This window comes from Phyllopteryx taeniolatus, chromosome 9, assembly GCF_024500385.1.
Source record: "Phyllopteryx taeniolatus isolate TA_2022b chromosome 9, UOR_Ptae_1.2, whole genome shotgun sequence".
Taxonomy (NCBI): Eukaryota; Metazoa; Chordata; class Actinopteri; order Syngnathiformes; family Syngnathidae; genus Phyllopteryx; species Phyllopteryx taeniolatus.
Window position 1 is genome coordinate 27,651,235 of NC_084510.1, and position 21,618 is coordinate 27,672,852.

General features: G+C 42.2%; 1 protein-coding gene across 1 annotated transcript in view; it reads right to left on the reverse strand.

The window, feature by feature from the left end:
• LOC133483089 (neuron navigator 1-like) overlaps positions 1-12,894 on the reverse strand; it is a 42,887-nt gene extending 29,993 nt beyond the window's left edge. The window contains 4 exon segments of the mRNA XM_061783699.1: positions 3,856-4,197; positions 5,020-5,122; positions 11,872-12,389; positions 12,391-12,894. Of these exon segments, the coding sequence (XP_061639683.1) occupies positions 3,856-4,197; positions 5,020-5,122; positions 11,872-12,389; positions 12,391-12,581 (1,154 nt within the window). The 5' untranslated portion in view covers positions 12,582-12,894.
• Between the last annotated feature and the right edge of the window lie 8,724 nt (positions 12,895-21,618).

The window sequence follows — 21,618 nt, forward strand, 5'->3', positions numbered from 1 at the left end:
CGAGTAGCAGAAAAACATTACTATTAAGACAGTTGTTCAACTAGCGCCCCATAGTCTTGTACTAGTGCGCTAAATTGTTTTACTAGCGAGGACAGAGAGCATACAAGTATATGGACCTTAAGCTGGATATCAAGGATATCCAATAAATGTTGCGACATTTCACGTTACCCTGAGTATACACACACACACACATACCATTCAGCAGTTATCACAGTGACACACAAGGAAAGCCGCATGAGTGGGTCAGTGGAGGATGGTTACCATGGCAGCACATCCACTACTTGCTGCACCAGTCTGCTTTCTGTCCACTGTACTGCTGCCACCACTACGCTGCAGCGCATATAATGTACACGATACACATAAGACACTGTCCAGACCTCCACATGTTCAATGTCACCTTCCTCAGTATTACACTGTATATTTTCGTGTTGTATAGCTTGCATGATAGTCTTATTTATGGTCCATATGACCCACTAAAAATACACAACACTGTGGGCTTAATGTTGGCTCAAGCACAATTGTTGTACAAAGTTCAAATGGAATGGTACTCATGAACAATTGTAATTCATCCTAATTATTAATTTTGAGTAATTCAGAATCCTAATTTTCCTGTTTTTTGAGTTGATACAGAATTTTACTGCATCATAGATGCTCCCTAAACAGTATATACTTATTAAATTAAAATGGTTGCTTTTTATTATGAATTTAAAAAAAAAAGATAATTAAGAAAAAATAAAACCACATTTAAAACGGTTTGTTAAATAAAAAAAAAAAGGTTCTGCCATGACCCATGTCCCCATTCCACAAATTTCTGTATAAATCCTTACAGTATGGTATAGTATGGTATGGTAAAATGCAATACAGTATTGTGTGATTGTGTGATACGAACTGGTAGCTGTATGTTATTGTTTGACGCAAAAAAGTATGGCCATTTCTATGATAATGGTATGATGCCATGTGGTACGGTAATTGTACAGTCCAGAATGATGCAAGACTGTACAGTAACTGTATGATACAATACGGCCCGATGTGTTACGGTACGGTAATCGAATGGTATGGTGTGCTATGTTGTGTTGCGATACGGTCATTACATTGTATTGTATTGTACAATGCAATATTTTATGGTGATGCTACAATACGATACAGTCATTTTATGATATGGCATATAGTACGGTAATTGTATGATATGCTATAGACGATGTAGAAAGGTTGAGTATAGATAGATGCTGCTGCTTCTCTCATGTAGAGAGTAAGGTGTAGTGTATGACATGAGTGATATGGCGGCCACAGTGATTATGCCATGTACACATGCCTGTGCAGTGTGGCTGATCAATATCCATTAAACACATCATCGAGCTTGTTCTGTTCCTGTACAGCTCTGTACTGTCAATGTTAGATATCTGCCACTTATAGATTATTTAAAGTCTTTGGACATTAAGCTCGTAGTTCACGTATGTGATGGTAGAGATCATTATATTGAGATGGTGAAAGGCTAATCACGTTTGACAATGTAAGACTTACTTAATGGGGGGGCTTACTGATGATTTTTTAGCTTGTTGCCATGGTTACGCTGGAGCAGCCTGATCTATTTTCAAGAGCCCGTGCCTGATGGTTCTCAATGAGCTTTTTTGTGAGTGTGTATGTGGATGTACAGTAGGAATGCAAATGTAGCACGAAATTTAAAGAGTGTGAGTAAGGAAGCGGATTAGAAATACAGAATAGTAACCCAAGTCGCTACAGACTAGAAAATCTTGCAAATTAAAGAGGTGAAAAGTAAAAACAGCAGCCACTATTTTCATACCTTGGCGTGTCTTTGTAGCCTATTATTTCCCTTAAAAGAGTTGCCTTATACCGGCTGTGACTGGTATTTTCATGCCACATTGCGGGCAAAACTATTTTTTAAAATAATGCGTTTTTAACTCTGACCTTGGCATCGATCGCCGAAGTGCCCCATCCGTAATACGCATGTATTCTAAACGTGCATGGAACAACCTCCCCCAGGGCATAATAACCAGGGAGCATCTGTTACTAGCCGCGTGTCACCTTGGTGACACGTCTGGCACTGATGGGTCATGGCTAACCGCACTCAACGCACAACAATTTCAATTACCACGATAAAAGTTGCAAGCAGCGATGAACGTTTGAAAACACTTTGAAGCGTGTGACTTTGAGAATTTGTGAGGTCAGGTGTTTAAAAGGCTCCTTCCACATCAAACATTCATATGTGGGCCTTGCTGGGAAAATAACTGTTGAAAGCATACCATTTCCCAGAATGCCACTTTACCATAATGTGTCCAAGGCATCATCTGATCTTTATGACATTACTGAGGATCTTCTGTCAAGCCTTTGCACGTGGAGCCATAATGAAATCACATGACAAGCAAAAATACATGCAGTAGTTTAAAAAAAAAGAGGCAATCTTCAGTGGTATCACATTTCTTATAATTCTATATTGATGTGTTTGAATTTTCCACTTTCCAGCCATTTAAATCAGTCTTCATGTCTTTCCTTAATGCACTTTCCAGTAAGTCCTTCCTTCCAAACACTCGAGAGGCTGAACTCAAATCCTATCCGCATGCCCGACAACAATAAAAAGCTGCGAAACCACACCAGATTAGCGTCCTAGTTTGCTTCTCTCGTCTCCTCTCAGAACGTTGCTGTCATCCTGCATCCTTGTTAAATCCTCTCCTGTCAAACCTCCTTGACATCCAAAATGATCAAAAACAACTTGTGTACCTCAAAAGATCTATTCTTGTCCTGTTGCATAACCAAGGGAACACCTGGTGTGTTTTTCAGGTTGTCTCCTCGGTGGGGAAAAACTCCTGTTGTGAGCACTTTAAGAAAGAAGTCTTTTGATTCTAGAGAATGCTGATGAAAGCTGCTGGCCGGCAAAAGCATATTGAACGAAGCACAAATATATTGGCAAGAAGACACTGTCATGTACGTCACCGCTGTTGAATTATTAAAATGTCCCTTGCAACAACGAAGCATTGAGGATAGGGTTTACTGCCTATTAGCCAGCATTAGCTGCTTTTTAGGTTGCTTCTCAACCGTGCTATAAAAGCAACTACGACAGGAAATACAGGTGCGTACGTCTGCCTCGCAGTCGAGAGGTTTGGGGTTTGAACCTCAACTCTGGCATTCCTGTGTAGCGTTTTAAACGTTCCACATTCCAGAAACAATTGTTCATTGGTGAAAATGTGACCCTAATGATGAAAAGCACAATAGAACATGAATGAATGGAAATACATGAGATTGACATGAGATCTTCTTTTGGCCCCGATAAATGACCCCTGAACTAAACTCAGACAAGAGTTCAGTCCAAAAACACAATGGTTCCTCAATACAGTGAGCCCACACCTATTTGCGGTTTGCTATTTACAAAATCACCCATTGACGTATTTTTGTCTTCATTCTGCAATACATTAAGATGACACAAGATGTCACCAAAGCCCGGGCTAATAGGGAAGTAGTAATTGGTGTCAAGGTAGTATTGTGTGGTATTAAGTGATCCATCTCGACTGAGAGGGCTTTGTATGTCAAGGAGGAGCTAAGTTCAGCCTGTGTTGAAGAGTCTTGGAAATTCTACATATTTGCAGTTCAAACTGTTTATAGCGGCAATTAGAAACATTATTAGTTGGGTCGCAATTACTCGCATCTTCTTGCTATTTGCAGCAATGCTTGGTCCCTATTGCGAATGAATAGCGGGGGCTTACCCAAATTCCTAGTTCCAGGCTAAAGCTCCTGCAGTCGAAATGTGCTAATAGACACCAAAAGGGCATCTGTAGTCAGCACTGGGAACAGGGACATGTGTTGCCATGGAAACAGGACACCCTATACATCCATGCTACTTACCCATTAGTGAGGTTGTCTTCGTCATCCGGGAGGCTCTTCCCTAGAAGGTCGCTGTCGCTCAGGTAACCAGACTTGAGGTCTCCGTCGTCCAGAAGATCCACGCGCGATGTCCCGCTCAGCCTGCCCGAGCAGCGAGCCGGCATGGTTTGGGCGACGTACGGCGAGACGGTCTTGGCCCCCTGGTATCCACCCGCCGCCGAGGACGGGGCGTCGCCCGCCTGGAGGCGAGGGCTGGCTTGCCCGTGACGCCACGACAGCGGCGAGGAGCGGTTGGACAGGCTGGACATGCTGCGGGCGTTGGTGTCGTCGCTGTCGTAGCCCACATTGCTGCTGTCCGCACAGCTGTGGACGCGCATGGCAAAGGACAATTCATTAGGTACGCCTCCATTTCTGTTTGTTTGACTTGTGAGGCATAGTTTGTCTTTTGAATTTTAGGGTGTTTGACTTTGGAGGTTCCACTGTTGAAATGTGTCTATTGCGGCAGTATAGCGCTTTCTCACAAAACCTGCATTGTGTAAAGTTTTCCTCCTGTAAGTGGGTCAGGGTTTGAAAATTACTCTCGGCAAGAATGGGAGCATCTTGTGTGTGTGTGTGTGTGTGTGTATGTGCACACTTTTCATTACATAACTATAGGCACCGAGTCACCTCAATAAATATCACAATGGTGATGACCATGGGAGTATTTATATCCGTCCTTGTTGGATAATTTATCAGCAGAGGAACTGAGTTAACCTGCTCCACTTTGGAGAGAGGCAGACATCAGTTTTACATCATACAGTGGTACCTGTCCAACGCCTTAAAGGGAACTTATATGGAAAATTTACTTTTTTATTGCTTGTATACAAATATTTGGGCCTCGACCGTAAGTAATTCAACAACCAACAAGTATTTGCCTATGGCTATTCTTTTATGTAAGAGTGAGACTAATTTATATACAATAATTACCGCCCCCACACCGAGCTTCTCTGCCCATGATATGTTCGCTAGGCTGGGTGAAGATCCAGAGCCAGTTTCAAGCAGCAGCCAGAGTCCGTCAGATTACACGGTCTGAAACACTATCATGCCGAGGCACTATCTCTTGTGATCAGAAGGTAGATTATGTTACTAGTGAACTTCTGCTTGTACTGTTGTGCCGGTTCATTTTGTTATTGTTGTTGTGCTCACCTGTGGCTGAGCTGAGAGCCCCGCAGACTCGACATGGTGTCCTCCAAATTCTGCCGGAGGTCGAGGACGTTCTGCACCGTACGTTTCCTCTGCGACTCAGGATCTGTGGTTCGATTTAAAACAATAAATAAAAAATACGACGCTCATTAGCTTTTCACCTTATTTTGAATTCCTTATCTCGACAGTTAGTCAACCAGGGATTGACCGGCCATCTTTTAGAGGGCGACCACAGTCCACCAAAAGGTAATTTAATGGTGTACACTTGACATTATCACATGGAAGGCATACGTTCACATAGGACAACACAATCCTTAATCCTGCCATGACTGTCGTCCTCAGTAAAACTAAATATTGTCTTTAAGTACACTTGCGTATAGTACAGGACAGGAGTGGCATTTACTGATTAATAAAGGATATTTATTCTGGACTTCTGTCACTGGGCATCGCGGTGATTGCTGTGAATGTTGAAGGTAACTCATACAGAAATCTCCAAACATTTGTTAATAATCCCCACAGTGACACACTCAATTAAAAAATTGGTTTTGACCCGATTTGCTCCATCAACATGACAGAAAGAAGGAAATAAAACGCTAGATTTGCCCACAAAAATGCTTGATTTAGGCACTTTTTGGCGACTTACGGAGTTAACTTTAGATGGGTCTGGTTTTACCAAGTTATCCCCAAAATATGAAGAACAAAAAATTGAAGGGTTACTTCAGGATAAATCTATGGCATATTTGGATCACTATCTACAACCCCTATTCCAAGGAAGTTGGGACGTTGTGTTGAACATAAAACAGAATACAATGATTTTCAAATCATGTTCAACCTATATTTAATTGAATACACTACAAAGACAAGATATATAATGTTCAAACTTATAAACTTTATTTTTTTTTTAGCAAAAAATCATTAACTTAGAATTTTATGGCTGCAACACGTTCCAAAAAAGCTGGGACAGGTGGCAAAAAAGACTGAGAAAGTTGAGGAATGCTCATCAAACACCTGTTTGGAACATCCCACAGGTGAACAGGCTAATTGGGAACAGGTGCGTGCCATGATTGGGTATAAAAGGAGCTTCCCTGAATTACTCACTCATTCACAACCAAAGATGGGGCGAGGTTCACCTCTTTGGGAACAAGTGCGTGAGAAAATAGTCCAACAGTTTAAGGACAATGTTCCTCAACGTAAAATTGCAAGGAATTTAGGGATTTCATCGTCTACGGTCCATAATATCATCAAAAGGTTTAGAGAATCTGGAGAAATCACTGCATGTAAGCGGCAAGGCCGAAAACCAACATTGAATGCCTGTGACCTTCAATCCCTCAGGCGGCACTGCATCAAAAACCGACATCAATGTGTAAAGCATATCACCACATGGGCTCAAGAACGCATCAGAAAACCAATGTCAGTAAATACAGTTCGGTGCTACATCTGTAAGTGCAACTTGAAACTCTACCATGCAAAGCAAAAGCCATTTATAAACAACACCCAGAAACGCCGCCAGCTTCTCTGGGCCCCGAGCTCATCTAAGATGGACTGATACAAAGTGGAATTGTTTTTGGAAATTGTGGACGTTGTGTCCTCCGGGCCAAAGAGGAAAAGAACTAGCCGGACTGTTATGGATGCAAAGTTCAAAAGCCAGCATTTGTGATGGTATGGGGCTGTGTTAGTCCCAATGGCATGGGTAACTTACACATCTGTGACGGCACCATTAATGCTGAAAGGTACATAAAGGTTTTGGAGAAACATATGCTGCCATCCAAGCAACGTCTTTTTCATGGACGCCCCTGCTTATTTCAGCAAGACAATGCCAAACCACATTCTGCACATGTTACAACAGCGTGGTTTCGTAGTAAAAGAGTGTGGGTACTAGACTGGCCTACCTGCAGTCCAGACCTGTCTCCCATTGAAAATGTGTGGCACATTATAAAGCGTAAAATACGACAATGGAGACCCCGGACTGTTGAACAGCTGAAGCTGTACATCAAGCAAGAATGGGAAAGAATTCCACCTACAAAGCTTCAACAATTAGTGTCCTCAGTTTCCAAACGTTTATTGAATATTGTTAAAAGAAAAGGTGATGTAACACAGTGGTAAACATGACCCTGTCCCAGCTTTTTTGGAACGTGTTGCAGCCATAAAATTCGAAGTTAATGATTATTTGCTAAAAACAATAAAGTTTATCAGTTTGAACATTAAATAGTTTGTCTTTGTAGTCTATTCAATTAAATATAGGTCGAACGTGATTTGCAAATCATTTTATTCTGTTTTTATTTATGTTTAACACAATGTCCCAACTTCGTTGGAATTGGGGTTGTACTAGTTTTGTTAGCTCAAGCTTACTACTCATTTGTGAAGATTGGCAACAAGTAGTAAGTAATCTTGTCAGAGGGAAGAAAGAAAATCACACAAGTAGAACACAGTTACCACTGTCCTATAACGACTGTTCTTTGTTAAAAGTAATAAATATAGTCTTTAAGTACACTGGGTTATACTACTGCACAAGTACATTTACTGATCCCCAGGCATCGCAATGATGGCCACATCCAACTCAAAGAAGACTTGTTCTTCTCAAGCAAATGACAAAGTCCAATAAATGAATGATGCAACAGAAGTGAAACTCGAAAAAAGCGTCGACGAGACGCCGATTGAAACGAGCACGTTGTAATAACTAGCATCCAATTTGCAAGATGCAAAGAGGAAGATCAGAAAGTGAAGACTTCAAGTGGATCACAAGGAAGCACTTGACGGTGGAATTGCTTTATGATATTAAAAGGCAGAAGAGATGGCTTTTCTCCTGTATACTCTGTAGATGTACTATAGAGCATACACAGTGGCTGACAAAGGCAGGTGTCGCGAGGAATGCTTTTCATTCAGGCCACTCAACTGAGTCGAACCAATCCTGTGATTACGTTCCTGTTCGATAGATGTCACATAAAATAGTTATGTGCCATATTTGGATCACAGCAGAGTTTTTTGAGTTCATGTTAAGCCGCTAACCAAGATGGCCACAAAGTAGTAATCTTGCATCTAGCTCGTGAAGCAATACCCTGCATTTTTCTGCCTTTTTTCTGGGTTGTTGTTCTGCATACTGACACACAATGGGGGAAATGAAGTAGACTCAGAGGCTGGGATACCTCGCTGTGTGGAAGCAGTTTCCTTGAAATGTCATAAAGTCAAATCTGTAAACCCTTTCATGCTTGCAGGCCACGCCACTGATTTCATAGCCCGTCTTCCTGTTTCTCGGCATAAGTAGGGGGGGGATATTGCGACATTTGCAGAGCTCTTGCATGACCGATCACATATCATTACATTGAAATGTTAGGTCAACCCAACACCCCCCCCCCCCCCCCCGCCCCACACCCACTATGCCGCCCTCCGTGTCTAGTTTTTATGCCAGTAATATAACGGTCTCCATTTTACGTGAATGTAAGTCTGTCGTCATAATGACCTGGAATCTGTGTCACTGTCACTTTTAATTTATCTTCTTTTTTTTTTTAACTCATTCACTTGCCAGCCTTCCCAGTTAACATTAATATTTGACTTCTAAAGCCGTCAATGGCAGTGAATGTGTTAATCTGACCTGTTTGTTGATCATTATGTCACATAAACCTATGAAACGAGTGAAGCTATTTACAAAGAATAATTTCTAACATTTATTCTACCGTACAAACACTCCAGTGTGTAGTGGAATAAAAAAGAACTTGCCATTCATCCTACGATATCCAGATACTTAGCTATTCATATAAAATACATTAATATAGCTGGTAATACAACTCCACACATACAGTGCCTTGCAAAAGTATGTACCCCCTTGGCTTTTTAACAATGTTACATTTGCAACCTATAATTTCAACAATTAAATAACAAAAAATAAAAAGCTTAAAATTGGCATGTGCTTAACTATTTATGCCCCTGAAGTCAGTACTTTGTAGGATCACCAGCAAGTCTCTATGAGCTTTCCACATCTTGCCACTGGGATTTTTTTTTCCCATTCCTCAAAGGAAAATGGCTCCAGCTCCTTCAAGTTTGTCTGTCACTTGCAGACTGGTATGGGTTTTGCTCAAGAATTTCACTGTGTTTAGAAATGAGCACCAACCATCTTTCTCTCAACTCATACCAGCTCCCAGTAACTTCTGTTGAAAACATCCCCACAGCATGATGCTGCCAGCACCATGTTTCACTGTGGGGATCGTGTTGTTGGGGTGATGAGATGTATTGGGTGTACACCAGACATTTTTCCTTGATGGCTAAAAATATAGATTTGACTTTCATTTGACCAGAGCACTTTCTTCCATGCATTTTGGGAGTCTCCCACATGTCTTTTTGGAATCTCAAAATGTGCCATCTTATTTTCAGCTGAAATTAACGGCTTTCTTCTGGCCAATTTTCCATAAGCCCAACTTTATGAAGTACACGGCTTATTGAGGTCCTATGGATAGATATATTTGGTCACAGATTATTTTTTTTAACCCAACCCTGACTTCTCAACAACTTTGTGCCTGAATTGTTTTGAGAGTTCCTTGGTTTTCATGGCTGTGTTCGGTTAGTGGTGCCTCTCACATTGGTGTTGCAGCCTCTGGGGCCTTTCAGAAAAGGTGTGTATATACTGAAAGCTCATGTAACACTAAGATTGCACACAGGTGGACTTCATTTCACTAATTAAGTGAATTTGGAAGGTAATTGGTTGCTTGAGAGCTTTTTAGGGCCTTCATAGCAAAGGGAGTGGATGCACGTGCCAATTTTCAGTCATTTATTGAAAAACAAAAACCTTCAATCTTTTTAGATATGTACTGTATTTCTCATTTCACGTCAAAACTTGTGAAGATCCATCAAATAAAATTGTGATTTTAAAAAAACATTCAAAGTAGAGGTTGTAATGTAACAAAGCCAAAGGTGGTAAATACATTTACAAGGTATATGCATCTTTATGTGTAACTAATATGCCTGATAGATATCCCAACGGCGTAGAGAACCATGTGTAATGTGTTTAATCAGCACAGATGTATTCATTAGGATGTAATCGGAAACATGCACTCATCAACATGACAACTAATAATTTTATTTACAGTCCCACATTGACCATGTATTACATCCTCCAGATTCGGTATCCAACAGGACATGTTTGCCTTCACAAAGGCAACAATATGGTTGCAGTTTGCAGTGGTCTGGAACTGCATCATACTGACTTGCAGTAGCTTGCCCCTATTATATTGCAAAATAAGGTCACTGGAATATTAGAAACAGTTCCCAGTATGATGCACTGCAATTACTACAACCACAAGCACATTGTTAAATGAATACCACTCTGACAGTGTCAATCAAAACTGAGCATTAGAAGCCTGCCAAAGAACAAAACATCATCAGAATCTATGATCAATCGCCTCCTCTATTGATAAAACTGACCTCTATCCGGACAAAGAGAAGACAGCACCATCTCCCTGCCATTTGCACACAGGCTGCAAACCATCTGTCAGCGCCCTAACACATGAATGGAACCGGGAGGAGGCTAAATGTGCGTCTGCGCCTCAAAAATGTATTCAATATGGCACACCGGTCGTTCCATTTTTTTTTCCTTTGGGGAGCAGCAAACAGGAGGTTTTGACAGGAGAGATCAGGCTGCTGGTAATCATCGTCTTCATCGCCGAGCCCTTGGGTGCTTTTTTGTTTGCGCTTGCAATTATGTTGTGATCGGAAACGAGCACGTTTCACACAATTACAGTCGCATGCTGAGGCAGAGGAAGAACAATGCAGCACAGCACATGACCGCAATCCCTATCCAATCCAGTCCTCTCTCTGGAAAACATTGGGATTTACGAGGAAATGCGTGAATGTTTTAAGATGTCAGCGTAATTTGTCAAGGGTGCGGCATCCGAGCAGGTGCCGTGTGGCCCCTGCGTGCAGGGGTGTGTGCTGCCTGTTGAGGATTCCTTACAGTTCGCACAAGTGGGGCGGTGGTACGATGCACCCTCAACCTCCCATCCATCCATTTTCCAATCTGAGAGCCGATCCCAGCGGGGGCGAAAGGTGGACTACATCCTGAACCGGTCGACAGAGTTGATTGTGAGTGGGAATCGTCCCAGCTATGTGAACCACTGCACTATCAATGGCCAAAACCACCTCCATCCATTGTTCATAGCACTCAAGCTGGAGCCTATTCCAGTTAGGTTCGGGTGAAAGGTGGACTACATCCTGAACTGGTCGGCAGGGCTGACTGTGAATGGGGGAATCCCTCGCCAAGTCAGCTATGTGAACCGCTACACTTACAACAACCAATACACCCCAAGCTAGAGTCTATCCCAACTGGCTTAGGGCGAGCACAACCTGGAAAAGCCACTAGTCAATTGCAGAACTACAGTGATCAGATGGAGCCATTTTCTGCCGCTTAGCATGTTCAGGATTGTGGGTGAGCTGGAATCTATCAAGTTGACTGTGAGCAACTACACCCAGGACGAATTATTTGTCAACTGCAAAACCACAGGGTTCAGATCGAGCCCAGCCACACGAATAAGCTTCGTGAACAACTACACTACAAACGGTCAAAGCCCCATCCATCCATTAATTTTCTAGCGGTCATCGTGGGTGAGGTGGGGTCTATCCCAGCTGACTGGGCAACTATACCTTGGACAAGCCCCTGATCAATTGTACTCAACGAGGGTGATCAGATCGAGATTTGTTCAAGAGTCAGCTATGTGAACAACTACTACCAGTGACCGAAACGCCCTCCATTCATCCATTTTCTACTACTTAGCCTGTCACCGGTCAATCGCAGAGTTACTGTGATTAGATCGATCCAGGCTGCACAAAGGTCAGCTATGGGAACCTGAAACCTGGCCCTGTTGCACTCACCTAACATCTGGCTGAAGAGCAGCTGCTCCAGGTCGCCCAGCACTGTCACTACAAGCTCGGGGTCCACCTTCAGGAAGGGTTTGTCCCCACCTTCTTCCCCCTGGCCCTTGGAGCCAGAATCCCCTCCACCTCCCGGCTTCTTGGTGGCAGTTTTGGCCTTGCTGGAGAGGATTTCGTCATCCGACCTTCCGTCTTCGGGGGCTTTGCTGAGGGGCTTCACCTCTGCATACGGAGCGCGAGGGATCCGGCTTTGCTTGCCGGGAGCTGAGGGAGCTGCCAAAGGGGCGAAGGGCTTGGGTTTGCCTTGGAAAAGAGAGTGTTCTGACTTGGAGAGGTTGCGAGAAAGTGGTGCACCACGACCCGCCGCCTTGCCTGCCGGCTTGCCTGTCTTCCTCGGGGCGCCCGCCCCGGTCTTGGCCATGTCATCGCTCCACTTGGGCTCGTAAAGGTGCAACTTCTTCTCGGCGTCGGTGAGCACGGCCAGGTTGGTCATGGACCTCTGCTTGCGAAGGCCGGACGCCACCTGGCAGCCTGCCCTCGGAGCTACCCGCCCGGTAAACCTTGAGTTCACCCCGCTGGGTACTCTGAGGTGCCCCAGATTTGGCCCTCTTGGCCCCAAAGCCAAGTCCTTTGCCATCTGCTTGGCTGTATGCTTTGGAGCTATCCATCTTGAAATCTCCTTCCCTGCCTTTCACACTATTTCCAAGCATGCCTCCTGCATGGGACCGGAGAGACGAGCATCAGCGGGCAAGGGAGAAAAATGTGGTTCCACACTGCGACCTTGTTCAGGGCACAAAGAAAACCTGCATGAAAAAAGACTTCCTGCAACCTCCTCTTCTTCTTCCTTCCTTCCTTCCTTTGCTCCGTCTCTCTTTCCTCCCGCTGCAGCTGTTGCAGTGCTGCCCAGGCGCTCCCTTCCCTAATGTCCTGCTTTTCCTCCCCCCTTCTTTTTTTCCCTCCTCCACCACACGCTTCTCTCCGAACGCACCGCTGCTACAGCGGGAGTGGGCAACGGCAGAATGATAGCGGCGGCAGACGCAGCAACGCTCCCCTCCTCCTCTTCTTCTTCCTCCTCCCTCTCTTACCTCCCACTCCCCTCCCTTCTCCTCTTCATCGCTTTTCCCTGCATTTGCACATTCTCGCCTTTCTCAGTGTGAAAGACAAAAAAAAAATGGCACCAGTCTGATGTAACAGCACATTTTTGTACCAGTTTCTCTGAAGCCTTTGTTCTTCCTGTAGCCCCCACCACCTCCTTCACCTCTACTGTCTGTTGCAATCATTATTTGTAAGCAGACCCTGTAGTCTATTGAAATTGACAAGTCAATTAGAGACGGTGCATTTGGAGGAAATTCCATGATCCATATTGTAGAAATGTAACAATTGTTGATTGTTTAGTTTTCAGACTGTGTTTGTTTCTACAATAAAACCCTACAATGGAGACAGAATTATATATTCCAACAAAAAACAAGGAACAGTAGTGGCCTAATGGCCCTTATATACTTCACAGTACTGACTCAACTCGATGTGGTTCTACTCACTATTGACATTTTTCCACTGGCAAAATCAGGTAGTACCTTATCAGGCTTGAGGATATACGACAAGAGACGATGAAAATAAACACACATGCTCACCTTACCTTTCTCCCAAATCTCTGCTCTACGCTCTGTTTTCTTACTGCCCTCAATCTCTTCTTGGATAAGATGTGTCTCCTTAAGTGGGGTACTAATAAACGGGATGAATTTGAGCATTTTTCCTCTCTTCCGATCAAAGTAAGCAAAGGCCTGATTGCCAGATGTCTCTGAAATAATCCTGAGTGATTATCATGTTGTGTGGGGTGTGTTAAGAGTGATTATTTTTTGTTTGTTTGTTTGTTTCTCTCTGATCTGCTCCAAAGTAGCTCTGTGCTGACAATCCTAAATGTGAAACCTGTTCAATATTTACAATCGCAAATCTTTGTCTGTGGTCAAAACAGAGGTCGGCTGAGCCACGGACTCCGACTGTGACATCAAACGTAAAGATAGCCAATCAGGAAGCACCCTGAAGCTCAGACTGTTGCCGGACAAAAATAGAGGAGCAACTGGTTATGTTGTATGTTTCAACAACAGTTAGGCTAGCTTTCTTCGGCTCTTTGTTCTTATATTTTTCGGCAGTCTGGAAGGTCAGTCTTGGTAGAACACCAGACATCTGTTTTGGTGAGATGAGTCGCAATTGTCGATGGCGATATGGTTGTTCGTGAGTTGTGCTGTGTTGGTCATCTGAAGTACACCATACACTACAAGAGCAGTAAGAACACACTTCCTGATTTTTTTCCTCATCATGTGTCGGGTCTCTCACATTGTAAAGATGGTGAAAATTGGTATGTTACTAAGAGCCGTATGGTGAAAAGTCCATCGTTGTTGTCTGCTCATGCCGACTGATGTGTTCAATGGCAGCATGGTTATTGCACTTTCCTGCGGTAGTTCACTGGAAAAGCGGCTATAGGTGTTTGCTTTCACAAGCCAACTGTAACAACATAATGGCTACTGATTCTTATTGAATAATGTGAGCTTGAGCAACACTAGCTTCCAGGGTACCAAAATTGTGCGCCAACGCCGCCAACATGGGGAACCTCACCCCGTTCACTTTTGGAATGCTTGACCTTACTTGGTTACGACAACAGCCTGTTTAGGCAGCATAGTTGTTGGGCCTGAATCCATTTGGTTGCAACCAATTTTTAGGATCCAAAACCTCCTTTGCTTTAACCCTTGGCAACGATGACCAACCTTACCACACAAATTTCAGAAATTTGGCAACGGCTAAATGCTTAACTGATTAAAAATGTCTATACCAAGTGTGAATGGGGAGCCATTCATAATCACAGACGCTAAAGCACACCGCAACAACTGTTAAAGCTTCAGTTGAAGCAACAACTGGAGCAACTGGATCTACTCTTGATCCCGATCCAGATTCCTTGTCTAAGCTTTCTTACCATATCAATTGCCTTGAGTTAATTATAACGGTTTAACAACCCAAACTACAATAATCACATGAACCGCGATGCCTTGTCAAAACGTACTGGTCTTTTGTAAAGATTTATTGGTCTTTATTCCCTGCTTGTAAAAAAAAAAAAAAAAAAGATTTTAAACAGTCCACTCTGAGAGCCTCAGCAAGCAACATGTGCCAGTGTAAGCAAGTTAACACGCCCAAAACCACACACAAAACTATGCAAAAGAAACATGTAATTACACGCACACACACACACACACACACACACAGAATTGAGCATCCAGTCTCTTTATTGACACATGAGCCTAATCCTCCTTTAAAATATTCCACGTTAAAGTTACAGTATCATAACATTTCACATGTCACAGCACACAGAGGGGGACTCACAAGAAGAAGTGCAGCATGGGAACTCCCCCATCTCTTATGACATGTGCACTAGACCTCATGACACACGCAAACCACAGCCAAAAACACATATTCGGTCCTGCATTGTCCTTTGAAAAACTCTACTGTAGTGCACTCACTTCTACTATCTGAGATATACTAAATAAACTTATATATGGATTTTACACAAATAGTTGTACCCAGCATAGTAAGTACTGCATATAAACAAGTACTAGATGTACTTGTTTGTATCTCACATACCATAAGTACTATATAAGTACTTCGTATAAGATTTAAGAGTAGCTGTTTATCATAAGCACATGTCACCATTTTGTCCTGGCGTATAGTTATAGAGTGTTAGGGTCCCATTGGGAAAAAAAAAAAAAAAAAGACAAAATTATAATGAAACAAGTCGTAATTTAAATGTCAGTAATGCTACATAAAGAAACACACTAAAACGAGACCTGCAGCCATGTAACACATTCACAATATTCAGGCTTTTTTGGCTTTTTTTTTCTTGTAATAGTTCAATATTTTTTTGGATAATTGTTTTGATATTCTGAATGACCCTAATAATTAAAAGTAATATTTTTGTATACAGCATCATTTTTTTCCCCCCACCAAGACATCTTTAACTTTAGAACAACTTGTCTAGAACTTTATACATCACCAAGTCACTGTGTTTTTAGAGTTTTGTCCATGATGTCAACCTTCTCCAAACCCCGTTTTGAATACGCCACAAAGTCCAAGACTGTCACAACGGGCTCCCATTGCGCACCAGTGCTTTTCTTTAAGTAAAGCAACAGGGAGGGATGCGGACTATTGCATTTGTTCTGCCAATTAGTTTCTGCGAACATGTTCCAGTCCTCCTGACTTGTGCAGACTGGAGGTCACGGGCCAACACCCATGGTCGGCTCAATAGCGTGTTTGTTTTGAACGAGAGATACCGAGTACGTAACTAATCCTTGGGTGACTAATTCCAGCCACGCTAGTTTTCTGCAACCCAGAAAATGTTATTATGTTGTTTAATTGGAGATGAGCTCTCGCTATCACGAGGAAGGAAGTAACGCTACGCTTGATTTATGTCACTAAGGATGTCAATGCAACAATCTGGTATGTTTTTGACCAAATTAGCAACGTTGCCGTAACCAATGCTAGTCTGTGGGGGGGAAAAAAACAATGTTCTAGATGTGACGATAAAAAAAAAAAAAGCAATAAGCATATATATAATAGGAGGGAAGCCTAACTGGACTGAAGCATGGTATGATGGACCTGGTGAGTTACTTTTGAAGAAAACATTCAAGCAGTTTCCTGCTCTGAGGAGAGTGTTTTCCTCCACATCTGTCTTTAATTCCCTCTCCAAGCGATCATCTCAAAGCAGCATCATGTTTGCGTGGACCGACTCTTCCACAGCTGGCCTTCCCCGAGCGCTATGCGTCATATTTTAGGGGCGCTCAGCTGCAAGGATGACGCTATAATGACGACACCGTGGCTTTAAGATCAGAGGCCCGCGTGGGGGAGAAGCGTGTTAAAAACATGTCCGTTTATGAATGTAGGGTAATTACATCTACAAAGAGAAAATGTGTGTAAACATAAGTGCTCACAAACTGGAGACCTCTGCCCTAGGCTCAACATGTGTCAGCAGCTATAATCTTGGGACCCAAAATGTAATAAGAGCCCTCATGAGCACAACAAATTTCAAATTGATCTGATGAGATTTGACACAGATATTCTCCGTACACATTTCTGCCAAATGTGCAGTCTGGATCAGATCTGGATGGAACTTGTTTTGACATATCATCTCCGGACCCTGCATGTTTTGTCCAAGTCACGGTTTTTGTGAGGCATAAAATATATTTTCTGTGCCCCGGGCAGCTCCAGAGCTTTGGACGCCACTGTTGGGACATCAACACAATTCTCAACTTTTTTCCTCGAAACACCACCACAATGGATTTGAAACAAATTGTAAGAGATGAGCTTTAACTGCAGATGTTCAGCTTTAAGTTGAGGCTTTTTACATTCATCATTAAAAATGTATTAATTTTAATTAAGCCTAAGCGTAAATTCCAGAAGTCAATATAAATAAGCGTCATTGGGGAACTTAAAAGGTGCTATAAAATTATTTGGTGTATCTGAAATAATTATGTATTTAATTAATACATTTTTTAATTCACTTTTGTAATTAATTATTTAAAAATAATTATTAACCACAAAGTAAAAAAAAATAATACTGAAGTGATAACAATATATAAGATAATAATTAGCAACTTTGTTTTAATGCACTTATTTAGTCCAAATCATTTTAAATGTAAATGCAAATATGTGGTCCCCCATTACAAAAAAATAATATACTGTATTAATAATGATTTTAATTTTATCATAATTTTATTGACTGGATTCTCACTAGAATGTTATGCTATACATACAGTCCCAACAGAAAGTATTCACACTGCTTCACGCTTTCCACATTTTGCTATCTTACATGCTTATTGTAAAGCTGATTTGAGTATAGTTTTCTGTGAAAAAAATCGACATAAAATATCCCATAAAGACAAAGTAAAACCATATTTTCAGACATTTGTGTACATATATATTATTAAAAAATGTAAACATTCAAACATAGTAGGTACATAAGTATTCACACCCTTTGACACTCAAACTTAAGCTCAGGTGCATCTGATTTCCATTGATCATCCTTGAGATGCTTTTACAACTTGAATGGAGTCCATCTGTGATAAATTCAGTTGATCGAACATCATTTGGAATGGCGCACACCTGTCTATATGAGGTCTCATAGTTGGCAGTGCATATATAAAATAATTTCAGCAGCACTGAAGGTCCCGAAAAGCACTGTGGTCTCGATTATTCGGAAATGGAAGAAGTTTGGAACCGCCGGGACCCTTCCTAGATCTGGCCGTACGAACAAGCTGAGTAACCGGACTTGTAGCCAGAGCCCGGACTTGAATCCAATCGAACATCTCCAGAAAGACCTAAAAATGGCCGTCCACTGACGCTGTCCATCCAACCTGACTGACCTTGAAAGGATCTGCAGAGAAGAATGGGAGAAAATGCCCCAAAAGAGGTGTGCCAAGCTCGTAGAGAAATACCCAAGAAGATTCGAGGCTGTGATTGCTGCCAAAGGTGCTTCAACAAAATATTAAGCAAAGGGGGTGAATACTTATGTACCTGTTACGTTTAACTGTTTACATTTTAAATAAATTTGCACAACTGTCTAAAAATAATGTTTGTAATTTGTCATTATGGGATATTTCATGTAGCTATGTATTTGATTGATTGATTGATTTATTTATTTTAAAATAAAACTACACCCAAATCAGCTTTACAATAAGTCTGTAACATAGCAAAACGTGAAGGGGTGTGAATACTTTCTGGTGGCACTGAATATGTTATACATACTTGAAAGAATACCTACAGTCCTTATTATTTAAAGATTGACAAACAAACCAAAATCATGCAGTGCAAACTTTGCTTGAATTCAGTGCAGCCAACTGCTACTCTATTGTTGATTAAGCCCGGCGACACATGCTGCTGCTCTACTTTCAAAAATCAAACACAAAACTGTTGTCAGTCCGTCTGCTTACAAAAAAAAATAAAGTCAAAAAATAAAGAAAAAAAATACCCTAGAGCGACCAGACACGAAAATGACATGAAAGCTGATCCGCTCATCAAAGCACTCAAGTCTGCGTCTGTCCCGCCTCCTTTTAGACCCACTTAGTCTCTGGTCTGGCGTCTCACTGGGGAGCATCTCACGCGTTATGATAATTAATTTGATTTGATTTTTTACAGTCCAAGCCATCCAATGACATCATTTTCGAAACCACAAAGTCAATTTTTTAAACGAGTGTCCCCAGAACCGCCGTTTAAAACGAGAATTTTATTCCGCTTGCGCTCCCTTTATATCAGTCAAATCCGCTTCAGAATATCAACATAAAATATATTGTGATGGCTGTGAAAAGACACATCTGTCTTTCTGGTGCTAAATCTGCCTGACAACAGTCATTTGTGGTGTGTTTATGATGCTGTAAAGCTTTCATAATGTGACATATGTTTTCGCAGGGGTTTCGAGCATGGGAACAGAAATAAATGAAAGCTGCAAGCAGAGCTGAACGGGCCCCTGCGTCCCATTTTTCATTATTGAATTCTTGAAATGATCATCAAATTTTGACACCCGATGAAAAAAAACGCATTACAATTTAGCATCGCCCGTCTGTCTAGAATACTTCCTTCTGATCGGGGCTCATTTGAGCAAAAGTGCGAGTCATGACATTCACCCAAAATGATAATCTTGCTGCTTCAAAGCAAAATGGCCACATTTTTTTATTTATCCTGTTATGATAGACATATCCATCCAATTTGTTGATTTGTAAACTAGGTATATGTGGCAAATCCTTGTTTCAACTTTCCAGGGGGTGCTACTGTTTGGGTTTTACATAAATACATAATCTTTTACCATGATACACACACTTCCCAAATTAATGAGTTTTGGGGCATGTTTGAGGCCCCCAAAAACGCCAGTTATTCGTCATAAGAATAATAATAAACAGTATCCCAATGGGATGCTGCTGAGGCCAAGACACATGCAAACATTTGTGCCAAAAAAGGCCAAATACAAGTTGTTGTTTTTTTAACACCATTGCAGGCAAACCTCCCGCATTACATTTTTCACATTTTACGCAGCACGGAAATGGACTCAAACAGCGTCTCGATGGCCCCTCCAGAGACCAGAAACTATGCTCGTGTTGACAGTTGAGGAAAGACCGCGATATGTTTTTCCTGCATGCAAGCAGAGACTCCAAGGAAGCAGTGAGGATGTGGAAGGGGTGATGCACATAACAGGTGTGGGCCGTGCACAGTAGCGTGAAGCTTTTCTTGCCAGTTGTTCTCTTGTGACAACAAGCAGCCCGTCTGTGATGCGCTTGCTTAGCTGGAAAGACGCCTAACAACCTCACTGAACTTTGCGGGGAAAATAGTTGCTTTGTCTGCGTGATACAAGGAGACGGAACGCCACCAGATGGAGACAAATTCAGGCGTGCTTTAGTGCAGCGTGTTCGTCCCATACTTGGGTGGGTTTTTTTCTCCAGGTACTCTGGTTTCCTCCCTTTTTCTCCCAAAACAATCATGGAAGTTAATCTGCTATATGCGGAATGTCACTTGGCCAAACCCGGAAAACAGGTTAGCTGACTTCCTGTGTATGCTACGCGAGCGAGCATCACTGTGGTTTGATGAAATGATTTTTTTTTGAAGCCGGACTTACCAAAATTTTGTTTTCTTTATGGCTGGTGTCTTTAGACAAAAGTTAAACATATTTATTGATGCAAATATGATATGATCAATGTAAATATGGACAAAGCCTAAACATGAAATTTTGTGAGATATCTTGTGTTCACCAAAAGACATTTTAAAGTTCCTACGGGTTTAATTGTCTCCTTTCCCATGCACCCGAACCAGGAGGAAGTGCTTCGACCCGTTTTGTCGAATGCGGAAGTTGCGCATTTCCAGATTGAGCACTCAAAAATTGTCCATAGGAGTGAATGTGAGTGGGAATGGTTGCCTATATCTGCCGGGCGATCGGCTGGCGACCAGTCCAGGGAGTTCCCCGCCTCTTGCCCCAAAGTCAGCCGAGACAGGCTCCAGCTCACCGGCACCCCTAACGAGGATAAACACTATAGACTCACCAAGATCGTCGCAGCAGACCTCCATGGAGTCTGAGGAGCAGTCGCTCAGGTCCTCCAACGTGGCCTTTGGCTCCTCCTGAGCCTGACACCTACGGTAAAATATCATTTTTAAAAGACGCATTTTCCATGTTCCAATTAAAACAGTTGCCTATGATTTATTCAAATGTTTGGAGAGTCTCAGCTACAACAGGATGTTGGCACATCAGTAAAGAGTTTTTCTGGCTTTACTGGATATTCCCAGTTAGCAAATCTGTGGAAACAACAACACTGCAGTTCTGCTTCACTTTTGGCTTTGACCTGATGATGGTTGCATGTAGTCCACGAGAAAAAAGAAAATGGCAGCTCTTCATTACTGCATGAAGAAACTGAATGCGATGGCTCAGTTATTCGAATTAGCCCGACTGTGACACCGTCACAAATTGGGTGGATATCTGGACGGATTGACGCTTTGAACATTTTGCCAGCAAAGGCCCCATCTATCAGATGTCGCTGAAAGATTATCCTGAACGAGTATCCTATGGCGTGTTAAGAGTCATTTTTCATCCCTGATTTGCTCGGAAAACAGTCAATGTTGTCACTTGTAAATGTTAAACCTGTTCAATATTTACAATGGCAAATCCTTACGCGTGGTCAACAGCAAGTGAGGCCGAGCCACGCGTTCTGTAATTGTGAAGTGAAACTG